Genomic DNA, 24,715 nt, shown 5'->3' with positions numbered 1-24,715 from the left:
TGTCCCCTCACAAGATTATATCAAACATTTCAGTTGGAAGGTTCTCTCAACCTGTGACCACCATTTGAGTTAGCTGGCAGACTTCTGGGAGGTCCTCCCTGAGGTAGAATCAGAAATGGCTTCCCTCCATCCTGCCAGAAACTGGGAACGCGCTGGAGACTCAAAGCACATCCCAATGCCACTCCTCATATACTCATCACTCTTCACTAAATCAAGTCCAGCCCTGAGCAGGATTAAGGCCTTCCCCTATGGCCTAGATTGATAGGTTTCCCAATGGAAGTGTATATCTTACAGTCAGTTTATCCCCCTCTCACACCCTGGAAACTCAAAATTTTCTGCCTAGCTTATGGTGTAAGCTGCATCCTGCTGCTTCTTTCAAATTGTCTGTGGCTTATTTCAATTTTCCTGTTAAGTTCCTGTGTTGCTTCTTGAAAGAAAGTTCAGTGTGAATCTCTACACACCACTTTGTCTTTCCAAGTGCAAGAGGCAGGCTAACAATGCCTTCAATCCACCATCTTGGAAAACAAAAATAACAGTTTTCTCTTTTTTTTTTTTTTTTTTTTTGAGGCAGAGTCTGCACTCTGTCGCCCAGGCTGGAGTGCAGTGGCGCGATCTCGGCTCACTGCAAGCTCTGCCTCCCGGGTTCGCGCCATTCTCCTGCCTCAGCCTCCCGAGTAGCTGGGACTATAGGCACCCGCCACCGCGCCCGGCTAATTTTTTTTTTTTTTTTTTTTTTTGTATTTTAGTAGAGACGGGGTTTCACCGTGTTAGCCAGGATGGTCTCGATCTCCTGACCTCGTGATCCGCCCGCCTCGGCCTCCCAAAGTGCAGGGATTACAGGCGTGAGCCACCGCGCCCGGCCTCAGTTTTCTCATTTTTAAAGGTTTTGTTAAGATCTGTTAATGACTCACAAAGAAAACATATTGGGTATATCTGAAATTAGTATTTATTCATTCATGTTGATAAGTGAAAATACAAGATGGTTATCAAGATGGAAGTACTTAATATGTATATTTCAATATTCTTAGATGCAAAGAACTTCACTTTTGATGTATTTTTATTTTACGTCAGTTTCATTTCAACTTTGGTTTAAGGGGTTCTTGATAATCTGACATGATAAGTGGTGTTGGAATTGGCATTAAAATCCACCATGCTCTACAGCACTTCATCCTTCTTCGGCAGGCACCAATTTGATCTTCTACTACTTTGCAGACATCTCTTCTGCAAACACCAGACAAATTGAGACAATGACCTTCAGCAGCACCCAAACCACCTCTCACTGCAGGAAAGAAGATCCAGTGAGATCTACATAGTCCACAAATGGAATGTAAATCCATAAACACTCTTAAGTAAGAGAATAAATTTAGTATGAGCATTTTTACGTGGGAGCTTTTGAACTGGTTGCTGCTCACATGTCAGAGACACATGCAGATTAAGAAAGGTAGTAGTTCCGATCCTGGTTTGGCACAACAGTCGCGGTCTTTTTGGTGGGAGAAAAGGGATGTGGGAGGGGATGGTACATCTTCATCTTTTCCTCTAGGTTTTCTCTCAGAAATGGCTGTTGCTTACCGCAGGGCAAAAATGCCAGTGTCTTCTGCCAGAGTGGGTTACTGAGGGCCATGGTGGTTCCACCTTGTGGCTGATACTGATAGTCCCTTTCTGCTTTTTTTCGTTCCTAGCCAAAAAAGATGTTTCTGCAGTCTCAGGTATGCTGATTTCAGCAGTTGTTTTTTCTATATGGTTATTCGGTTTTTTTTTTTTCTTTCACTCTCTCTCTCTCTCTCTCTTTTTTTTTTCTTTCTTTTTTTTTTTTTTTTTTTGGCTTCACTGTGTTGCCATAGTTTCTTAAGTGGTCCCTTGAACCCTCCCAGTGCTATTTTGGTTTGTACATAGCTATCTATATATTTTTTCTTGGGGGAAGTATAGAGTTAAAGGCTGGTGTATCCTGCTCTTGCTCCCCCAGGTGATTTCATTCCCCCAAGCTAATATTTCAGGCTTTCAATTTATCCGTGCTTTTATCTGTCCAAACGTAAGTGGAAATTACTTTTTCTCTCCACATTTAGATTTGCTCTGTCTACTTTAATTGCTAATAGTGTCTTAGTCATAGGATAGTTTAGTTAGAAAAAAGTATATTTTTGACATTATAAATGATCCTTTCAATTTGTGTCTAAAAGTGTAAAATATTAGAAAGCTTAACATTTATTATTGTGTCCAGACCAGTATTTCCTCCAGATGACCTTTATTACAACAAAGATAATTTAATGAAGATCTCTCTAATGGTAAAGCTGATGGCTTTGTGCTATTATAATATCCTTAAAATAAAGTGACAGTCTAGTGGAAAGACCAACTAAAGCAAGGGTTAGGAAAAAATCAGTTATTACCTTCATTTTGGTCTCACTCTGCATTAAGAGTTTTCATTGTGTCAAAGATTTATTATTCATTAAGTTACCAAAAGTTCATTTAATAGTAAATGGATCCTATTAAAGATGATTTTTAAAATTATAATCACATTACTTTTATTCACATCTACTGATGCCATTCACAGATGAGAATGGTATAACGTTATTTTATTTTTTTCATTTTGTCACATCTTTATTTACTTAGGTTTATGCTGTATCAAACAATGTATGTGTGGGAGTAATGGGTGATTCAGGAATGCATGAGGGGGAGGTTTAAGCTCTTTAACTTTGAACAATTAAAATTAGCAACATAATATTGAAATACATGCATAACACTCAAGTAGTACTTTCAAAATAGTGTATATTTCCTCTGTTTATTTGTAGCTTTTAAACCCAACTATAAGTATTCTATTTCTTTTAGGCACCATAAGTCTGAAAGTCTGTAGTGAATGCTACAAGTAGTAAATGATTCTAATTCATGTGCTCCCACCTGTGGAAGAATTGAATGTCTTAGATAAAAAAAGATGGTGCAATTGGTGTACCAAGTATCTTAGAATATAATTTGGTGGTGGCTTTTCTGTTTCTGTAACAGAGTAACATATATAATATATCCAAGTCATCAAGTTATTTAAATATGCCTTTAAACAGGGAGAACTGAAAATAATACTGTGAGTCCTGGTAAGCATTTAAAAATAATGAGGAGAATATTGCCTTTACAAAGTCAAAATTTGTCTGAATACAACCCATATAGCAATTTCATAGCAAAACATTTCCTTCAATCCTATTAAAGTCAGAAGGAAAAGAAGAATGTCCACTGTCAATGCTGTATTAATATAGTTCTAAAAGTATTGAACAATGAAACATATTGTAAGAAGAGAAGTCAGAGGAGACTTGAGCCCATTGTTTTTCCTCTCCTTCTATACCTCCCAAAATACCATTGGAATGTTGTAACATTTTGAAGAATCTGTAGTAGTGTCCCAAATCATAGAATACTATGAATGCATCTGAATCTGAGATATCCCCAAAAGGTACAAAATAGGTGTGACTAGAATGAAAGAAAGATTTAGGCTTTTGGCCATGACTGCAGGTTAGCTGCTCTCAAGTGACTGCTGCTATAGAACAAATATATAGTAGAGGATCTCTTTGAAACACTTCTATCCCTGAAAATGGTTAGGCAAGTTCCTAAAATATCTCCTCTTGCAAACACAAAAATAGTCTGTGAACTGGAGCTTGAGCAGTGGGCACTTTGTATTGGATAGCTGATGGAGGGGGGTGAGGGTTTCCCAGATCTTCTGGGAAGATCTGCTATGATCAATAATGCTAATGATGGTACTACTGACTCTTGAGCCATCAGAAATTCCAGTTTGTTAATGCTGAAACTTCTATATTGAGTTAAAGCATTGTGTCAGGTTCCCAGAGGAAGTCTGGATAATAGCATTCTCATTTCAGACCATAAAATGATGTCAGGTTCAGGATGAACAATGAGTTCAGTATTAAAAATGATCAGGTAAGCAAGACACCATGAATAAAAGTTAATGAAATGAATAGCATATCTAGACCCTTTAAAACTAAATATATTGAAATCATCAATGTGGAGAAATAATTAAGCAGGAATGTATCAATTGTTTAAAGAAACAATCTACTATTACAAAGATGTAAAAACAATAGTAAAACAATATAGATGATAGAAAAAATGGGCAGGTCTGGCTGGGCATGGTGGCTCATGCCTGTAATCCCAGAAATTTGGGAGGCCAAGATGGGTGGATCACGAGGTCAGGAGTTCAAGACCAGCATGCCCAAGATGGTGAAACCTTGTCTCTACTAAAATACATATATATATAAATTAGCTGAGCATGGTGGTGGGTGCCTGTACTCCCAGCTACTCAGGAGGCTGAGATAGAATAATCGCTTGAACCCAGGAGGTGGAGGTTGCAGTGAGCCAAGATCAGGTAAGAGGATAACTAGTAAAGAAGAAAAAATGTTTACATGATATACCCAGAATGTAGCATGGAAACACAAGGTCTAACATTTATTTAATTCAAATATGGGGGGAGAGAAGTGTAAAAGGATTCACCATTTCAAGAGATTCTCAGAAAGAAATTAAGAAAAGGTATAAATCCATTGATTCAAAGAATATATTTCTAACAGATGATATAAAAATCAACTCACTTTAGTTAAATTATAAAACATTAAAACCAAACACCAGACCATACAAACATTGAAAAAAGGATAATTTATAATGAAATAATATTTATCTGATTATTAAAGAAAGAAAGAAACAAAGAGAAAGAAGGAAAGAAAGAAAGAAACAAAGAGAAAGAAGGAAAGAAAGAAAAAAAGAAAGAAAGAAAGAAAGAAAGAAAGAAAGAAAGAAAGAAAGAAAGAAAGAAAGAAAGAAAGAAAGAAAGAAAGAAAGAAAAAAGCATTAGTGAGGGAGAGTGAGCGAGAGTGAGTGTGTTTGGGCCCCTACTGATGATGCTAAACTATCACAAGCCCACACTCAGCCTTTCAACATTTGCTGGAGATTCACTTGTTCACTCATTCACTAAAAATGAGTAAACTAGTATCAACAAATGTCGAGAGAAAATAACTGTTAATATAGAATTGGGTACTCAGTAATGCTGTCTTTCAAGATCAAAAATAACAAAATGAAATTGACAGATAAAAATTAAAATTGTTCACTACCAAGAGATCTGCAGCAAATAAAATTTCAAAGGCTACATATCAGAAAGAAAGAATTTAACCCAAAAGCTGATACTAGAGTCAACTTGGAATTCCATAAATATCACTAAACTGATGATAATAGTAACACTTTCTGACACGTGGGGATTCTGAAAAGAAGTGAACTTTTACTTTTGTTTAGAATTTAGAAAGTTGGGCCGGGCGCGGTGGCTCACGCCTGTAATCCCAGCACTTTGGGAGGCCGAGGCGGGCGGATCACAAGGTCAGGAGATCGAGACCACGGTGAAACCCCGTCTCTACTAAAAATACAAAAAATTAGCCGGGCGCGGTTGTGGGCGCCTGTAGTCCCAGCTACTCGGGAGGCTGAGGCAGGAGAATGGCGTGAACCCGGGAGGCGGAGCTTGCAGTGAGCCGAGATCGCGCCACTGCACTCCAGCCTGGGCGACAGAGCGAGACTCCGTCTCAAAAAAAAAAAAAAAAAAAAAAGAATTTAGAAAGTTGTAGAAAAATGCTCTTGCCCTGACAAAGAGAATAAGCTGGATAATCTATAGATCATAGATTTCATTTTGAAACACAGAACTGAGGTCTCAAAAAAAGCTAATTAACTTAAATTCAGAGTGATGAAGCCCTGCTGAAAAAAGAACGGATCCACAGATGCTTTGTGCCTAGCTGAGTTGCAGCAGCAGAAGCAGGAGGAAGCTGCCCTTGATGGAGATAACAAGGAAACAAGTGAATCTCCAGCAAATGTTGAAAGGCTGAGTGTGGGCTTGTGATAGTTTAGCATCATCAGTAGGGGTCCAAACACACTCACTCTCACTCACTCTCCCTCCCTAATGCTTCTTTCTTTCTTTCTTTCTTTCTTTCTTTCTTTCTTTCTTTCTTTCTTTCTTTCTTTCTTTCTTTCTTTCTTTCTTTCTTTCTTTCTTTTTCTTTCTTTCTTTCTTTCTTTCTTTCCTTCTTTCTTTCCTTCCTTCCTTCCTTCTTTCCTTCCTTCCTTCCTTCTTTCTTTCTTTCTTTCTTTCTTTCTTTCTTTCTTTCTTTCTTTCTTTCTTTCTTTCTTTCTTTCTTTCTCTCTCTCTCCTTCTCCTTCCCTCCTTCCTTCCTTCCTTCCTCCCTCCCTCCTTCCCTCCCTCCCTCCCTCTCTTCCTTTCTCTCTCTCTCTCTCTCTCTTTCTTTCTTTGGAGTCTCACTCTGTCGCCCAGGCTGGAGTGCAATGGCGCGACCTTGTCTCACTGCATCCTCCGCCTCCAGGGTTCAAGCGATTCTCCTGACTCAGCCTCCCAAGTAGCTGGGACTACAGGCGCATGCCACCATGCCCGGCTAATTTTTTGTATTTAGTAGAGACGGGGTTTGACCGTGTTAGCCACTGACCTCGTGATCTGCCCACCTCGGCCTCCCAAAGTGCTGGGATTACAAGCGTGAGCCACAGCGCCCGGCCCCACTAATGGTTTTTTCATGACCTATCTTGTGTGCTCCTAGGTAAGATCGGATGGAGAGCAGAACTACCAGATGCACTTTTGAGGGACAGCCATGTAGGAACTGCTGCAATTTGAGGTGAGAGCAAGGTAAAGGTCTTACTGTGAGAATCAGGTAAAATCTTCTGTTACTGGGGAGTGGGTGAGGGAGCTGAGACAATCCCCCTTCACTCTCTTTTCTCACAGGTGCATAAGCAGAGGGGCCTGATGAGGTCTGAAGGCAGGGCAGGGCAGGTAGATGAGAGAAGCAGATTCTCTGGTCTTTCTTTGAGTGTGAGGCAGCTACTGCCCAAGGCTGGGCAAGGGATGGGAGCCCTGAGAGATTCTTGAGGTGCAGAGATAGAGGCTTGCTGAGGATGAAAGTGTACAGGAGAGCTAAGAGAGGCTCCAGTGCTGACCATGGCATTCTGCAAGAAGAGAAAATCTGTATGTAGTGGTTTATGAGGGAAAATCATGAGTTCAATTTCGGATATCTATGACTTTTGAAATTCAGTGTCCATGTAGATATACCAGTTATGCAGTTGGATAATTTATTATAAGCCTGCAGTTCAAAAGGAGGTCCAAAAGGAGAATTGAAAAGGATGAGACTTGCTGAGCCCCTCCAGAGTGTGTGGTGAGGGAGAAGAGAAGAGAATCAGGCACTGAGCTCTGGAGCTCTCCAATAGGAAGTGTGATGGGAAAAGATGAGGAAGAAACAAAGAAAGCCGAAGTGGTAGCTCCAGTGAGATAGGCTGAGAATCAAGTGAATGTGCTGTCCTGGAAACCAAGTGAAGAAAGTATACTATGAAGAAGGAAGTGATTATTTGTGTCAAATGCTGCTAATAGGCCAATTAAAGTTGTAGTGAAAAATGATCATTGGACCTAGCAATATGGAGATTATTGGTCACTTTGACAAAAGTGGTGTCAATAACATGATTGAAAAAAGGGGAGAGAGCCCGACTGGGATATATTTAAGAGACAATGAGAGGAGAGGAATTGAAGACAGAGAGTATGAACAACTATTTTAAGATTTTTACTGAAAACTAGAGCAAAAAATAGGATGACAGCTGGCATCAGAAGAAAAGCAAGGACATACTTAACAGCATATTTGTATGCTGATGGTAATAATTTACTAGCATAAAAATTGATGACACAGTCACAATTGATGACACATGATATAGTGAACTGCAACAGGAAAATCCCCAGGGTACACAGCAAAGAGGGAATATAATACACAAATATATTTTTTAAAAAATGATTTGAATCTCTGAAACATCTGTTTTGACATTAACCTTTCATTCCTGCAATAGTTATTTTAAGCATGTTCTCATTTGTCCAGTGTTGCCAGGTTATTATAAAGTATATTAGACTTTATGAAAAACATTTTTTAAAATACTAGTTTTTTTCTCATTTGTTTCATTAATTTATATTTTGTATTTATAACTTTCCCTTTATCTTCTTTAGGTTGATTATGCTTTTTTTTCCCCAAAAGCCCTCAAAATGCATGCTTAGACCATTAAATTTTATCTGGTTTAGTATTGAAAGTGATGTTACTCATTTCTGTGTGGTTACCTGTAATATACCATGAGCTTGGGGTCTTTACTTATTATTAATTCACTTGTCTGAAGTTCCTTTAACTCTCCTTTCTAGTCCTAAGTTTCACTTTGCAAATCATTATTTATTCATAGCCACGTAAAATAGAATTTATTTTGAAAAGTCTCTCATAAAATTTTCACTTATTCTAGGATTATAATTTTTCTGTTTGTCTCTTTGAATAAAACTTTCAGATTTCTCAACACTCATTTAGCAGTAGCTCCTATTGATAGAATTCCAAACATCTCTTTTGACCTAGTGAGCAAATATAATAATAAATGCTGCTGAAATTCAATCCTGTCAGATCTAACTGCCTGCATATAAATTTCCAGGTCCCACAAAGGCATCTCATTGAGGTCACATTCTGTTGTATCCTTACTTTGTATCTTGAGATGCCTTAGTGGGGCATGGAAATTGATATGTAGGCAGTTTGATCTGACAGGACTGAATTTCAGCAGCATCCATTATTATATCCACTCACTAGATCAAAAAACATGGATTGAATTATCAACAGGAGCTACTGCTAAATGAGTCTCTTTTCTATTTTTCCCTATTATAATCCTAGTGAAGCTGTAAATATTAGGTTCTTGAACCCACAGGACTGATTCTAGGATCTTGTCTGGCCAGGGGTATAGCCTTCTAATCTGCAGAACCTTATAGTAATCAGCTACCAACTTACCTGGGGATAAAAGAATTGAAAAAAGAAGGAGAATAAGAAGAAGTAAATGGAGTCTCATGGCTGAAGGGCCAGCATCAATGTGGGTTGAGCCTGGAGTCTCTGGACATCGTGGGTCTGGGCCTTTTTGTGATGCCGTCTGAGTCTGTGATTTGTTCTTGGTTAGTAGAGACTAACGAAAAAAGAATAAATCTCCCACAAGAAACTTCCAGGGACACACAAGTACATAAATGTGGTGATATCTCAATGGATGAGAAAGCAGGTGAATGCTATTTATTTCCAAAAGACTCAGGATGTCTTATTGTCACCTGCTTTCTTTATTATTTTCAACATGCACATGCAATAATCATTGCTCTTACTTTAAGTATAAAGTATTGTTTGCCAGGCAATATAGTAGGAACTGAAGTAAAGTTGTTACACAAAAACTCTACGTAATTAATGGATATAGTTTGGCAAATTTGCACATATATATTACTCTTGTTACCACAACCAATATCCAGGTAATAATATATCCATCACCTCCAAATGTTTCCTACGTCCCTTTATTGTTGTTGTTGTTGTTGTCAGAACCCCTAAGATCGACCCTCTTAACAAATTGTTACATACAAAATACCTCAGTAATAACTATAGGTACTATGTTTTAGAGCCTATCTCTGTAATTGACTCATTTTGCATAGCTTTAACCCTTGAACAATAACTCCCCGTATTGTTCTTTCCCACTCAATAAAATACCAAACTCTTTTAAAGCACATTCTATATAATCCACTTTATGAAGCTTTTCCTAACATTCTTTTGTCTGCCCCCCTTCAGTAAAGGGAACTACTAACATAACAATTACCTATTTTGGATTTTTGTGTCTCTTACATATATTCCTGCATGAACCATTTAACACTTTATCTCCCATTATCTTAATATGAAGTAAAATAAAACTTGAAATGATTTTAAAAATGAAATCACAGAAGGGCTTTGTAAAAGTATGATGTACCATTGCTTATTTGTAAGAATTCAAGTGACATTAGGGGTTTTAAAACATCTTTTGTTTTGATTGGTTCTTTGCTTGTAACCTTGTGTCTTGCATATTGTGGGCACAGGGTCTTTCCCAGCTATTTGCTTGGGGAAGATTAGTTAGAGTTACAATGAACACCAAAGGCTATCTTGTCTAGTAACTTACCTTCCAGATGAGGAAATGAGCTGAGGGAAAGGAAGAAACTTGCCCAAGATCACCCAGTGATCAAGTGAGGAAGGTGATAGGGACAGCACTAACGCTTGGTATTCTGAGCCTCATTCTATTTTCCACTCTTGCCCCTTCTCTGTTTCCTCCTCTCTTCCCCAGCCTTCTAAAGAAAACTTTGCAGTTCTGCTGCAATGTCTACCTAAGGACATCCTGAGGAGACCCCACTTTTCCTTAGACTGCTTTTTTAAGCACTGTCCTGCATTTTCTTCTTCAGTCTTGTTGCATCCCATTTTTGGCTATAAGTAATGCTTCTGCTGTGCTGTTCTATCCAATTAGTTTTTTTCTATTTTCATTGAGTGAAAATTAAAACAACAAAAAACATGAGTTTATCTAAATTTGGAAGTTTTAAAACTTGATTAAAATTTCCTGGGGATATGGATGTAAGACATATATTCTAAAATATTTTTCATTTTCAAAATTAAAAATCAAACCTATATATTTAGCCAGGGTGACTACTCGATAACTACTAATCAGATGGGTCTTCAGTAATGCCACAAGGTTAATACTCTTATAAATCAATTCCCTGGTGTTTTGTGCTACTGAGTTAATACAATTTGATACAGTATCACCTTTAACCAGGCTTTGAGGAGTCACACAAAGGAACAGCACAACAGAGCCATAGGGTGGGATGTGTGGGAAAACCGAGATGTAAAACACAGCCTTGACTCTGACATTTACTCCACTGTTGGGAAAAGTACTTCAATTCCCAGGGCCTTAATATTTTCCTGTATAAAACAGGAAAAATAGAGCCATCTTTAAGGTTTTGTCAAATCTTGTTGCTGAGTGATTTTAGTGTCTGCAGCTATCCTCTCTGCTAATCACGACAAGGTTAACTAACTGTTCTTTTGTTTAGTTAGATATTTTTGCATTTGTTTAAAAATACTTATTCTTCCTTTCACAAAAAAGGAAACATTTTAAAGATAATTTATAAGATGTTCAGAGTCTCTTACATATCAACTCTTCACAATGTGGTAGAGTAGCTTAACCCCGTTCCTAAGAGTATAGATTCAGATCAGCCTGTATGTAATTAACCCCCAAACCTATGTGGAGTGTGGGATAGATAATATATTTCAAACACATGAAAAGGCACAAGCACATACACACACACACAGGCACGCACACACACACAGTATTACCAATGCAGAGGTGCAGATGAAAATATTGGATAGACAGCTCAAAACTCTTAATACTAAAATAATCCTAATAATAACTTTCCTTCCAAAGTCACCACCGACAATCAGATCTCTTAAAGGTTGGTGCCTTAGGTTTGTGAACTTTGTGTAACTTTTGACTTTCTTATTTGGTTGTATGCTATTTACCTCATAGAAAGAAACTTCTTCTTCATCCTATGCCAGTGCTGTATTGTAGGGGCTTGTGGAAGTTTTTCTGGTCTATAGCAATCCAGGTTACTGGCCTCTGGTTTCTTAGGAGCAAGCCCATCACATGCTTTTGTTCTTTGCTTGCTTCCTTGTAAGGGCCCGACATACAGTGGGTGCCAAACAAATATTTGATCAACTGAACTCATTTTCCACCTCCGTTCTCTCCCACTTCAATCTCTCCCTTTTACTTCTTCCAGATTAGTTTTACTACAGCAAAATGGGAATTGTCCAAAAACTGCCCTTCATCTTTACAACTTGAAGGATTCATTACCCTAAGCAGTCCTTCGAAACTGACTATCAGAGACTTGATAAAAAGTCTGGGTTCACCAAGAATAGACATGTGTGCCATTATATTTTCTGTTGAAAGCTTTGGAAAATGTCTTTTAGCAAACAATATAAAGCATAGAATTTGACCGTTCCTGACAATGTAAAAAGATCATCCACATTTTCACATGTCCATGGCTACTTTCCCACTCCTTCCCCAACCTTGAAATCTTGAATTCAAAAGAAAACATAAGAAGATAGTATGCCTCATGGAAGGCAACAGGTTGCTTAATCTTTCTTGCCTATACACATTCAAGAGCTCCAGAAAAATTTCTGAGCTACTTAGGATGCCTGATCCTCTTCTTGGGTAAAAGCAATAAGTCCTACATGTAGTCACCAAAACCATGTCTGTTCAAGGGGTCTTATACCTGTGATTCATGATTGCATGCTAAATATAGAAGGATATGCTGTGTTGCAGGGCCATGTCTGGTCATTGTTTAAGTTCTACGTTGGAGGACTAGTTGCTGAGAAGGAAGAGGGAATGATAATGTTAGAAATTGGAATAAAACTTAAGGGGAAAAATCAAGTACAAGGGACCAACAGTACTGAGGGGCAATAGGTTGAAGATTTCTTCGATGATTGTAATATTTTCAAGGAGACCCCCGTGAATGCTTCCTGGCTGACCCCAACATAGCTTTGGCATAGCTCTTATGCCAAATGTCTTAGGCTAACTAACTTTTCCTAAAGAAAATAGAGGAGTGATGGAGACCAATATTTAGTAGAATAATGCCTGATTATCTTGCTTTTGAGGTTTAGTAACTGCTAGTAAACTTGCCTAATTAATTCACATTTAGAGGTAGAGTAACGAGGGTTTCAAGCACTTGAAACACCACTGACTTCATTTCACGTGAGAGTTCTTATGGAGAGCTAATGAACTAGGAGGCTGCAGGTCTCTTGGCCAATAAGTTTTCTAGATTTCCTGGGACTCCCTTTTCTGGTCATAGGTGATTTTGCTTTTGCTTTGAGTATTATAGCACCATAAGGTGTCAGACACTCTACTCTTATCAAGGCTTACCCAAAGTTTATCTTTCTATTTGGTAGAGTTTGGCCCATTAAAAAAAGAGAGAGAGAGAGAACGATAAAGAGGAGGACAGCAGTCCTCACTGCTGAAGGAAGAAGAAAGCTTGGCTTTATTTCCAGTAGGCAGAAAAAACTTCCGTCTGTGGCTCTCTCGCACCAGTGGAATGTCTTTGTTTGGATAATAAGTGTCCTTCCATACCTCATTAGGCATATTCACAGACAGAGATGTACTATGCATGCAAAATCACCTTCATGGGATGAAGTCCATGTTTTATTGGACGCTAAGTTCGTTAGAACGATTTGGGTGCACAGTTTTGATCAGAAAACCTTGTTAAATGGGAAAATAAGTTACAAATATTTTGGCAAAAGATTAAGGTTTAAGAACAACCAACCATTTATATTAAGTTACAATTAATTAGGCCATGTTGAGAAACCATTTGGTTTAGTTAACGATTAAACATTTTGTTAGTGAACACTTCCCAGACTTTACTAGCCCTGCTAATCCCTGCTTGTTCCTGGTCTGAACCCCCACAGTGCCTTCTATATGGTACAGTGCCTACTGCTTGTATGCTAGATTAGTGAATGTATAGTTGCCTCCTCTACTACTGTGTGAGCTTCTTGTTTGCCAGGACAGGGCTATATTCCTCAGAGCTCAGGAGAGAGTTGAATCATGTGGTCATTTATTCTCAAATCCTCTTCAACAAGTGAAGCGAAACAGGACAGTGAAAGGCCACTGCACATGGAAGCAGGAGGTCTGGATTTGAGTTCTGAATCTCTAGATCTATTACTAACTGGAGGTATGGATAGAGTCAGGAAAATTTTCTTCCTTAAGTCTTGATAGCACCTATGTAGGTCCAGATCTGTTGGGATTCTCAATAATTACTGTGCATGAAATCAACTGAAAGTTATTTTGCAATGCAGATTCTTAGCCCCATTCTATGAAATGTTTATTGTTTTATAAATTGATAAATAATTTTTATTAGACAATGTAAATTTCCTTACTTGCACCAGCATACAAAAGTATTGAATAATATTAGCAGCAGAATCTTTCAACAAAATAACTGTGTAGCTATTAAACCACTTTGTTTCACTGCTTTTTATTTTCTTTTATTTATCACCATTGTTTTATTTATAAACATTGTTTCTGCTCATAAGGAGTGTGTATTCTCTACATGTTTATAAAATTAATGCCTGAATGAAGTTGCTTAAACAAGGCAGAAGTTGATTTCTTTGTCACTTAAAATTAACCGGTAGTTACACCATTCAGGGCTAATACAGATAATTTCTAATGTCATTAGGGATGCAGGTCCCTTCCAGGTATCTGCTCTGCTATACTTTAGAAAATACCCTAGTTTGGCTGCTAAATTCCCACCTATTATTTCTGAATTCTAGACAGCAGGGAGAAAAAAGGTGTGGGAGAAGGGCAAAGGAACATCTACCCTTCCTTTTTAAATTTTTTAACCAACCCCCCTTAAAAACACCTTGTTGAGATACGATTACATTCAAAAAGCTGTACCTATTTAATGTGTATATCTCAGTGAGTTTGAGGATAAGGATACATTGTGAAAGCATCACTACTATCAAGATTGTAAACACAATCATCACCTCCTGAAGTTCTCCCTCCCATTCTAATTATTATTTCTATTAGTAAGAACAATTAACATAAAATTCACCCTCCTATTATATTTTAAGTATGCAATACAGCATTCATAGCTCTAAGCACTATGCTGTAGATTAGACCTCCTGAACTTATTTATGTTTGTATATCTAAAACTTTGTACTATAATCACACCTACTCATTTACCTACACCACAGCTCCTGGCAACCTCCAGTCTACTCTCTGCTTCTGAGTGTATTTGAGATTTCAAATACAAGTGAAATCTACAATATTTGTCATTCTGTGTTTGGTTTATTTCACATGACTTCATGCCTTCAGATTCATCGATGCTGTCACAAATGACAGGGTTTCATTGTTATATAATACTGAATAATATTGCATTGTGCATATATATATATATATATATATATATATATATATAAAATGTTAATTCATCCGTCCATGAATGAATGATAACATGTATGTCTTCTTCATATATCTTGACTATTGTGAACAGTGCTGAAAAGAACATATGAGTACAGATATCCCTTTTACATACTGATTTCAATGACTTCATATATATATATATATATATATATATATATATATATATAAAATAAATGGGATTGCTGGAACAAAATGATATTTTTATTGTTAATTTTTTGAGAAACCTCCATACTATTTTCCAAGATGGCCATACTAATTTACATTCCCACCACCAGTATACAAAGGTTCCCTTTTCTCCACATCCTTACCAACACTTGTTATCATCCATCTTTTTGATAATAGCTATTCTAACAGGTGTGAGGTGATATTTCATGGTAGTTTTCATTTGCATTCCCGTGATGACTAGAAAGGGTAAGAATTGTTTATATATATGTCGTCCATTTGTATCTCCTCTTTTGAGAAATTCCTACTCATATCTGTTTGTTCATTTTAGTTTTTTAATTCTAATTTTATACACAGAGGATACATGTGCAGGTTTGTTCCATGGATGTATTGTGTGACGCTGAGGTTTAGAGTATGAATGATCTCATCACACACATAGTGAACATAATACCCAATAGACAGCTTTTAAGGCCTTGTACTCAACCCTCTCTCCTCCCTCTAAGAATCTCCAGTGTCTATTTTTTCCGTATAAGTGAGAGCTAAACAATGTATAACCCAATGTTTAGCTCTCACTTATAATGGAGAATATGTAGTATTTGGTTTTCTGTTCCTGCGCACAATACCACACTGGGCTAATTTTTGTATTTTTGGTAAAGACGGAGTAGCTTCAGCATGTTGGCCAGGCTGGTCTCAAAATCCTGAGCTCATGCGATCCACCCACCTCACAAAGTGCTGGCATAACGGCATGAGCCACTGAACCTGGCTTTTCTAAATTTTTTTTAGCTTATATTAAGTTTGTCTGTTCTAGAATTTTGTACACATTTATTTATATTATAGGACACTTTTTAGCTTAGCTTTCTCCACTCAGGGTGAGAAAGATTATATTGATCCAAGATGTTGATTAATAGAGTGGATTATCCCCCGTTTTTGCCCAATATTGCTCTATAGTATGCATATAATTTGTTTCTCGATTTCCTCTCGATAGACATTAGAGTTGTTCCCAGGTTTTAGCTATTGTTAATAGAACTCAAGGACATATTCTTAAAATAAAAAATTTCAATCCAAAATGTCCTTTCCGTTTGACTCTCCAATATTGTGTCAGGGTTACATTTTTGTTGTCATGAAAATCCAATTACATTGAACAAGATGTGTTTCCAGAATCAAGGTTCAGTATATGTGTGGTCTAGCTGTGTCCCTAGAATGTAGCCCTTAGTAGTTTTATTAAGCATTTTCCTATATAAATTGAAATCAAGTAGAAGATATGTTTTTCCACAGTAGGAGAAATAGAACAGTTTAGGACTTTGGAGAGATAGCAACTTGCTCCTTGCTGTGCAACCCACCTCAAAAGATACAACTCTTCCAACTTTTGGTTTCTGGTGACTTGTCCAAACAATTAGATGTGAATTGACCTTATTCCCTTATAATACTACAAGTCGATCTTCTGCACCTGGCCAAATACAGTATAAAATTGATGAGCATACATTTCTTTTGTTTTCATGCTTTTTATTTAAAGCTATTCTCTTTGGCTGGGCACTATGGCTCATGCTTATAATCCCAGCACTTTGAAAGGTCGAGGTGCATGGATCACTTGAGGCCAGGGGTTTGAGACCAGCCTGGCCAACATAATGAAAGCCGTCTTTCTGAAAAATACAAAAATTTTCTGGGCATGGTGGCACATGCCTGTAATCCCAGCTACTCAGGAGGCTGAGGCAGGAGAATCGCTTGAACCCAGGAGGCAGAGGTTGCAGTGAGCTGAGATCGCGCCTCTGCGTTCCATCCTGGGTGACAGAATTAATCTTCATCTCAAAAAAATAAAAAGCTAATCTATACTTTTCTTTTGTTGCATTATTAGAATGTAGGAGGTAATAAGGCAAAACTATTGTGGGTATGTTAATGTGTATCTGTAGCACCTAGAATAGTGCCTAGCCCATCACTTGTGTTGAAAATTGAGAGAACCTTCTTAATATAACTTTTCCACACTCTAGTTCTGAATTTAAAGACAGAAAAAGATAGGTTAGCAAATATAGGTATCAGTTATTTCTATTGACAGATCATTTGGAGAACATGTTTTTGGATGTGGGAGAATAAAGGTCCCTAACTCTTCACCCCAGAAATAATTTTGCTGATACAAAAATCAGTCAGACATGGTGGCACATGCTTATAATCCCAGCTACTTAGGAGGATGAGGTGGGAAAATCACTTGAACCCAGGAGGCAGAGATTGCAGTGAGCCAAGAGTGCCCCACTGCACTCCAGCCTAGGCAACAGAGAAAGACTCTGTCCGAAAGAAAAAAAAAGTTGTTACTATATAGCAGATAATTTTATTGTCATCTCATTTAAAATTGAATAGTACATTTGGGTCGAATTCTTATGCCTGCAGAGACATTTGCCTCTGGCTTAAAATCACTGGCTCCAGGACGAAACTCCACCAGAGGGCGTCGTAAGGATTTCATAGTGTCTAAGTCATCTTGGTAATTCTTCGAATAATTCCTGGCAATTCTTTTAGGTTTTGAACTTCACTTACTTCTTACATGTTTAATAAAAAGAAGTTCAAAACATTGCCATGGCTGTTGAATTCCCACAGGCTTGTCTTCCTTTTAAAATTCATTACATGGTTTGTACTCTTTTGCAAATATAATACATAAGTTTGGAGGTGGATGCTTTCAGCCATTAAGTTCAAAAGTACTGCTACATGGGCCGGGCATAGTGGCTCATACCTCTAATCCCAACCCTTTGGGAGGGCAAGGTGGGCAGATCACAAGATTAGGAGATCGAGACCATCCTAGCCAACATGGTGAAACCCCATCTCTACTAAAAATACAAAAATTAGCTGAGTGTGGTGGTGCGCACCTGTAGTCCCAGCTACTTGGGAGGCTGAGGCAGGAGGATTTCTTGAACCAAGGAGGCGGAGGTTGCAGTGAGCTGAGATCACACTATTGCACCCCAGCCTGGTTACAGATCAAGATTCTGTCTCAAAAAAAAAAAAAAAAAGTATTGCTACATGGACATCCATCACTCTGGCATCTCTGCCATAACAACTGAGTATCGAGAATGTCTGTTAGTTTCTTTAACTCCAAATTTGCGTTGTGTCCCTTGGTCTCCTGTCATACCATAAAGTGTATTATTTACAAAAAGGACAATTTATCTATAGTTATTTCCTCTCAGTAAGCTATATCCTTTTAGAATTTAAACATAGTGTCTCCCAACCCGAAATTTGATTTTTGAAAAACCAGAAAAATGTTTTTGGACACCTTTTATTTCCAGCTGTTTTCATCTTCATCTCCTCTCCTGAACTCAAGTTGAGGGTAAAGTTCATTCGTCAAAATTTCTCCTCAACTCACAACAACCTCATCCCACTCCAATATGATTTTTGTCCCCATGAATTGATGCACATAATTCTTGATGGCAGTGGTAATGTCCTAATAAAAAACATCATAAGATGGCATCAGACTTTACCTTATTTTCTAGCTCAGCAGAATTTGATTCCTGTCTGATAAGGAAACCATATTTTCCCTAGAAACTTTTCACTTTTGTCACAGGTTTGGTTCCCAGGGAGCTGGATATAGATGAAGTTAATGTGCAGGATGTTTATTAGGAAGTAATGTCAGAATCCACATCTGTGGAAAGGATTGGAGGGAAGCCTTATGTGCAAAGGGACAAGTCTAATGGCAATGCAGCCTGACTTTGTCAACTTCTTCTGTTCAGCTAAGAAGACCTCCCCTATTCGTCCCATTTGAATCAAATGGCAAAGCCTATGCACCCTTGCCTCCATTAATAATTGTGTGCTTGCCACTTGTGGAGGGTGAGACTTTGAAGCAGGTGGCTTTCTGTGGCTGAAGAAAATCTTAAATGTGCTGGCAAAGTTTTCCAAAGAGACAGAGAATGGCATCTGCCATGTATGTTGCCCCTTTCCAAGGAGGAAGCAACAAGGGTAATGTCCTCCAATGGCTCTGTATGCAGATGGGTGGACAGTAATGTCTGTCCCTCCTGTGACCTAAGAAGAACAGATGGCAGACATGCAGCCAGGCAGTTAGAGGTGACACAGTGTTAGGAGATAAACATCTGTCATAAGCAGTGCTTCTTTGAATCAGGTGTGACAGAAGTCTTGCGTCCCTTGCATGGACTCCTTCCCCATTATCCTGCTGTCCTACCTCATGAAGGTGAGTGGGGGCTGGATGGTGGGCAGTCCCAGGATGAGGTACACTTTGCCTGCAGTGTTCCTACATGAGTTCCAAGGTAGCCCAGGTGGTCATCCATGAACTTTGTATTTTCCTTATGCTTCTTGTCTTTGCCTTTGAGGAACACATTTCATTGGACTCTGAGTCCAAACAACTCATGTATCCCTATATCTTCACATTGTCCTTCACTTAAGGGAATCTCTAATCTCTAATGCCTTTGTTTTATCTTTACTATCAATATTATAATAATTAACATTGTCGTTATTATCTTCATTGTTGATTTTCAGTTATTTTTATTAATGGAGTTAATATGAATTATTCTTTTGTGGCTACTTACACCAAGATGAAGATAATTTATTAGTTCAGGAAGAATCTGCATTCTGAAGGTGAATAGAAGTTCACACTACAGATGGGCAGACACATGTCCTCCCAATTCCTGATGGACCTCCTAGTGCCTCCTAGACCTAAGGGGTCTCCTGCAATGCTCCAAGATGCCACCAAGGCAGGGATCTGCTTGTGCATGCCTGAGAGCATCCAGGATGAAGTGAGGCTCTGGAAAAATGCACGAGTTTCCACATAATCCCCAAAAACCTTACAGGTGAACTGGATGCCACAGAAACAGGAGTGGTCATTGACACAACAAAGTCACCAAAATTGTTTTGAAGTCAATTAGGAAACCCAGGAATCACTCTTGCTGCCATTAAGAGGAAGAACAGGAGCCTGTGAATGGCATCCCTGTCCTGCCTGAGACTCCACAGATATTTCTATGTGGCTTCAGGTACCAGGAATCTCCGTGATTTTCGGAAAGGAAGGGACAGCTTATGCCAGCCCATCCCTCTGCAGAATGTGCCCCAGCGGATCAGAGGCATGGAACCATCATGGACTGCACGAAGGCTCAAGGGCAGCTTCCCAGACTTGCCTGTGACTCTAGGTAAGTTCTGAGTCCACGTGGGTGCCGAGGAAAGGTTAATGATGACCTGGAAAGATGGGACAAGCAGACACCACCCCTAAACAATCTGCAGGATTCCAACTTCAACAGGAAGTCAAAGAGCAGCTCATGCCACACTAGTGCACTTTGAGAACCCCTGGATGCAATGCCGCTCTGCAGAGTTCAACAAAGAAGTGGCTGGGAATTTTGCATTCTAGGCTGCATTTTACAGTGCTTCTGGACACGTGATCAGAAATTTAATGTTGGTATAACTAACTCTGACATTTTTCACAAAATGGTTTTTTAAAATGAGGTAATATAGACAAAATATAATATAACCATATGTATTATATGCCAAAATATGCTTCACTGGTATCAAGTAGACTCACCTTGAAATAGAATCTAGGACAACCTCCATCTTCAGAATATTTTCTTTTCCAGAGTGAAACTCTCCCACCAAAAACCAACAAATATTACAGGTTTTTGCCTCCAACAAACCGACAGAAAACCAATACATATATTCTACCACTGTGAAATGGACTGTGGTGCAACACATCCGTGTGAAACCCCACATGTGGCATCGCAGTGAGCCAAATGGGGACTCGTGGTGCAAGCAACGCTCCCCATGTGTTAATGTGCGTGAGATTCACTTGGCGGAATTTGACTAGGTGCGTGTTGGTAGAGTGGGGCTCAGATTCTCTTGCCCACTTCTTGGATGTTTAAGAAGTCACAGGTCCTGTGAAGACCTGCGATCCCCTCAATCAACTCTGTTTCAGAGACATAATGACTTGGATTGCTGACAAGTCAAGAAATTTTCAAGCCCTTGGAAAATCAGTTACACACAAACACGAAAATCAGTTACACACAAACACAGAATGAAAGTCAAAAGAGAGTACGTCATCTTTTTGAGAATTTTATTCACTTCAAAACAAATTAAACACACTTCGTTCCAATGGCATTCCAGAGCCCAATTTTCGAGGCTGAGGAAACACCCCAAGAACGCTTTGCGCAGAACGCTTCACAGCATCCAAAACACTGCTGTCAGGGCGGGGCACAGCTGAAGGCCTGCATCTCTCAGGGTTCCCTAACTGTTCCCTGATTCAGTCATCTAGAGAGCAAACACACAGCAAGTCCCCAGTTTCCTACTAACATCACAGCGGAAGTCTGACTCCCGCGCGTCACCGTCACCCAGTTTCTGAGGCAACGAATCACTGGCACAGAAGCTTTTGGTGGCGGGTTTCCGGAGAGCCCTGCAAACTACGATGTCCCTCACCAGAATTCGATGAGGCAGAGTCTCTGCATTTGGTCCCTGCCTGGCCTGGGCTCCAACATCCACAGAAGCACCACAGCTGGGGAGCTTGGGAGTCACCATACACAGTCTGCTCTCTGCTCTGTGCTCCTCAGTCCCACAGACCCCTCCAAGTCACAGGAGCTGGATGCAATGGAGCCCCGGCCACCTGCAGTCTCACTCCAGGTCAGAATCGCTGTCTGAGGAGGAGGAGGAAACCTGAAGGTCCTCATAGAGGACACTCAGGGGGACAGGAACACAGGGAGCCTCAGACTTCTCTGAGACACGAGGGCTGTGAGCGAGGAAGGCTCCCGGCTTCTCAGGAGAGGGAAACGAGGGAGCTGTCAGGAGGCTGGAGCTCCACCATCCGTTTTCCAGTCTCCGGAAGAGCATTCTGAGAGGCTGGGCCCCATCGTGGCTGGCCGCTGGGTGATGGGACATGGTGCAGGCCTGGGCAGTAGGCAGGCAATGTCTGTTGTGCAGAGGCTGCCGGTCACTGCTGGGCACCTGGGCGGGTGTCCCCCTGCTCATCTGGGGCGACGGACTTGGTCTGAGTTTGGTTGCAGCTGGCGGAGGTTGGAGAGTCTCCGGGGTCCCCAGCTCACCTCCCTGGATGGCATTTTCGGGCATCTGGAAGGGACTCATTCTCGGTTTCTTGGGGAAGTTCAGGCAAGCCTGAGTCGGAGCCTGGGCAGGTCTCTTGGCTCCTGGCCTGAAACTGAGATTGGAGCCGAGGCCCAGGCTGTGTGTGTCGGCTGGTGGGCAGGGCTGTGAGGTCACCGCAGGAAGTTTGTCTTGTGCCTGGGGGCTGATGACCCGGATCAGGCCGTGGGGCTTGGAGGCAGCCTGGGGAACTTCTCGGCGGCCACCCTGAGGCCTGCTGTGTGTCGGCTTCACCACGACGAGAGGCTCTGGGCCCTGCTGCCTGACTCCCGGCTGAGGGACGTCGGCCACAGCCCCTGTCTGTCGTGCCTTTGGTCGGAGACTTGACAAGGAGCTCAGACTGGCTTTTCTGAGGGGAGACAGTGAAGCCAAGATGGATACCGTGTCAGACATTTTGGTAGCTGAGCCATCAGTGAGGGCAGGGTCCACGCGTGGCCTCTTATTGGTTGTGTGCACCGGCATTGGCCTGCTTGCAACCTGAAAGAAAGGAAACCACACACGTTAGAAGTTCCTCGGCATGGAGCCAACATGGAAATCAACCACATCCAAAGACAAGGTGCACACAGCAGGAAATTCTTAATACGGTACGGAGAGGCGGTCCTTGGAAGTAGGAACAGATCCTCAACGTGAGTGCTGATCGGGACAAGACCCATGAAAAATGCACTCTCCAGCTATGATCTAAGAATACCATTTTTCTAAAGACTGTGTCTTGGGCATTCACTGGATCAAAGCGCCTCCACTCAGCCTTCCATGAAGTGGGACGGACTAACGCCCTTCTGAAGGCAGGTTGGTGGCTCAAGGGTCCCCAGGACGTCTTTTCTGAAAACATGCATGTTCCTGGGGTGAGCCTCCTCCATGTTTGGGGCCCCTGAGGGACTAATTTCCTCACGCCGCTAGGAAGATGTTGTTGGCAGGCTTGCCGTCATTGCACAGAAAGAAAGCAACAGCAAATACGGCACCTTCAGATGCCTTCACCTGGAATCAAATGGACCTGGAAGGATCGTGGAGTCCCTGACCCCAAGAAGGCAGGGAAGAGGGTTTCCCCGATCCCCTCACACACGGGAACCTGAAAGGAAATCAACCAGGGTGACCTAGAGGAGAAAAAGACCAGGGGCCCAGGGTGACACTCACCCTCAGATAATCACAAGATTCCATGGATGCTTTTCGATTTGGCGGCTGCTTCTCCCGAGGTGTCCCGGAAAAGATCTGGAGGAGAGCCTTCCTCTGCGGGTCTTGTTGCCTGCAGAAGAGAAAAAGTTCAGGCCCTGCCCCCCGGTTCTCCCCAGGAGACAGGGAGAACCCTGTCTGGGGCCCAGTCCCGTTCTGTGTTTTGTGATACACAAATGGAACTTTTGTGCCCTTTCCGCCTCTGCACCTTCCCTCATGTGCCAACCTTCCCATCATGCCGGTGGCCCTCTAGGCTTCCCAAGTAAGGACTGTCGTTTGGATTCCGTTGCTTTTCCCCCTGTCATGGGGAACCTGCACGAAGCGCCCCCGCCTCTCCCCCGTCCCTGAATCTCCCAGAGCCAAAGGAGCTCCTGGGTGGGGAACCCGGGAGGACACGGAGCTCTGGTCTGTTTCTCTGCAGCGTTCCTTCCCTGTCCCAGAGACGGAAAGGCACACGGTGTGCAGGTGCAGAGACACCGTGTCCTTAGGTGGCAGTACCCTAAGGATGGTGAAAACCCCTCCCACTGCTCACCTCGGTCTCTCTTCCTTCTCTCCCTTTTCCTTGTTCAAGGGCCCAGGGTTCCCTCGAACCTGGGGCTTCCATGGTTTCAGGTTTTCCTTCCCTTCCTTTCTCCCAAAGGTCTGGGGAACCAGGGCTCCGTTCCAGCACTTCATGGGGCACCTGGTACTTCTGGCCGTGTGCCCAAAGGCCCCGCAGTTTTTGCACTTGATCTGTGGGTGGAAAGGAAGTGATGTCAGTGAATGAGCTGAAGCCACAGGCAGTGATCCAATGTCAACATTGAGACGGACTGTGAATTCAGAACTGAGTGAGGATTCCAAAGAGGGGACACCGGCATGGGGGCCCTGAAGTGGAGGGAGGGTTCGGTTACGATGTTCCCTCCCAAAGCCCATGTGACGGAGGAACTCTCAAAGGAAGGACTCAGGGTTCTAGCGGGGACGATCGTGAACCCGATGTCCACAGCACAGCCCAACCTGGCTACACAGGATTCTGAGTGGAAAGGGAGGTTGCTCCCAAGAGTCTCTCCAGGGACCTGTCGGGCCGGGGAGGAGGTTCCAAGCCAGGCCCACCTTGGATGGGAAAAGCAACCCGGGTGGTGCTGGCAGAACTCTTTGGAATCCAACCCAGTCTCTGAGGACCGTGTGACACTCGCCCGCTCCTCCCCCCTCGATACCCAAAAGATTCCAGGGCCAGACGTACCCTGGGATCCTCTTCATCGGGTGGGGGAGCCCTTGGCCCAACTGGGGCCCTCTGCTGCTTCTGGAGGGTCTGGGCTCTCACGAGTCTGTTTGCCCCACTTTTGGGGTCACGACGTGCCATCATCTTCGTCTCCTGGGCGTTTTATGGCCGCCTTTTTCCGGGGTTGATGGTTGGGTCACCTGAATCACACACAAACACATGAAAAGCGATGGTTAGGCACACTGGATATTCACACACCCACAAGAAACCCCCAGCTAATTCCATGACGGTGTGGTCATGAGGAGACCTCACCACCCGTCGGTCAAA

General features: G+C 41.3%; 1 protein-coding gene and 1 long non-coding RNA gene across 12 annotated transcripts in view; both read right to left on the bottom strand.

The window, feature by feature from the left end:
- LOC139361026 (uncharacterized) overlaps window positions 1-24,715 on the bottom strand; it is a 570,651-nt gene that overhangs the window by 311,073 nt on the left and 234,863 nt on the right. The window lies entirely within an intron of this gene.
- Window positions 1,074-8,900, bottom strand: LOC139361030 (beta-defensin 109). The gene is made up of 2 exons (XM_071089521.1): window positions 8,808-8,900; window positions 1,074-1,279 (listed from the first exon to the last, which is right to left on the bottom strand). Exons 1-2 carry the CDS (start codon window positions 8,863-8,865, stop codon window positions 1,074-1,076), a joined length of 264 nt encoding a protein of 87 aa, XP_070945622.1. The 5' UTR covers window positions 8,866-8,900.

This window comes from Macaca nemestrina (assembly GCF_043159975.1).
Source record: "Macaca nemestrina isolate mMacNem1 chromosome 4 unlocalized genomic scaffold, mMacNem.hap1 SUPER_4_unloc_1, whole genome shotgun sequence".
Taxonomy (NCBI): Eukaryota; Metazoa; Chordata; class Mammalia; order Primates; family Cercopithecidae; genus Macaca; species Macaca nemestrina.
Note: the sequence above shows the minus strand (reverse complement) of the source record. Positions and strands in the feature narration are given on the sequence as shown.

Bases quoted from the DNA above. Each gene is read 5' to 3' on its own strand.
- LOC139361030 (XM_071089521.1), bottom strand. From the start codon at position 8,865: ATGAGACTCCATTTACTTCTTCTTATTCTCCTTCTTTTTTCAATTCTT. The intron at 1,280-8,807 runs GTAAGTTGGTAG...TCTTTCCTGCAG, and splicing joins TTCAATTCTTTTATCCCCAG to TGAGAGGTGGTTTGGGTGCT.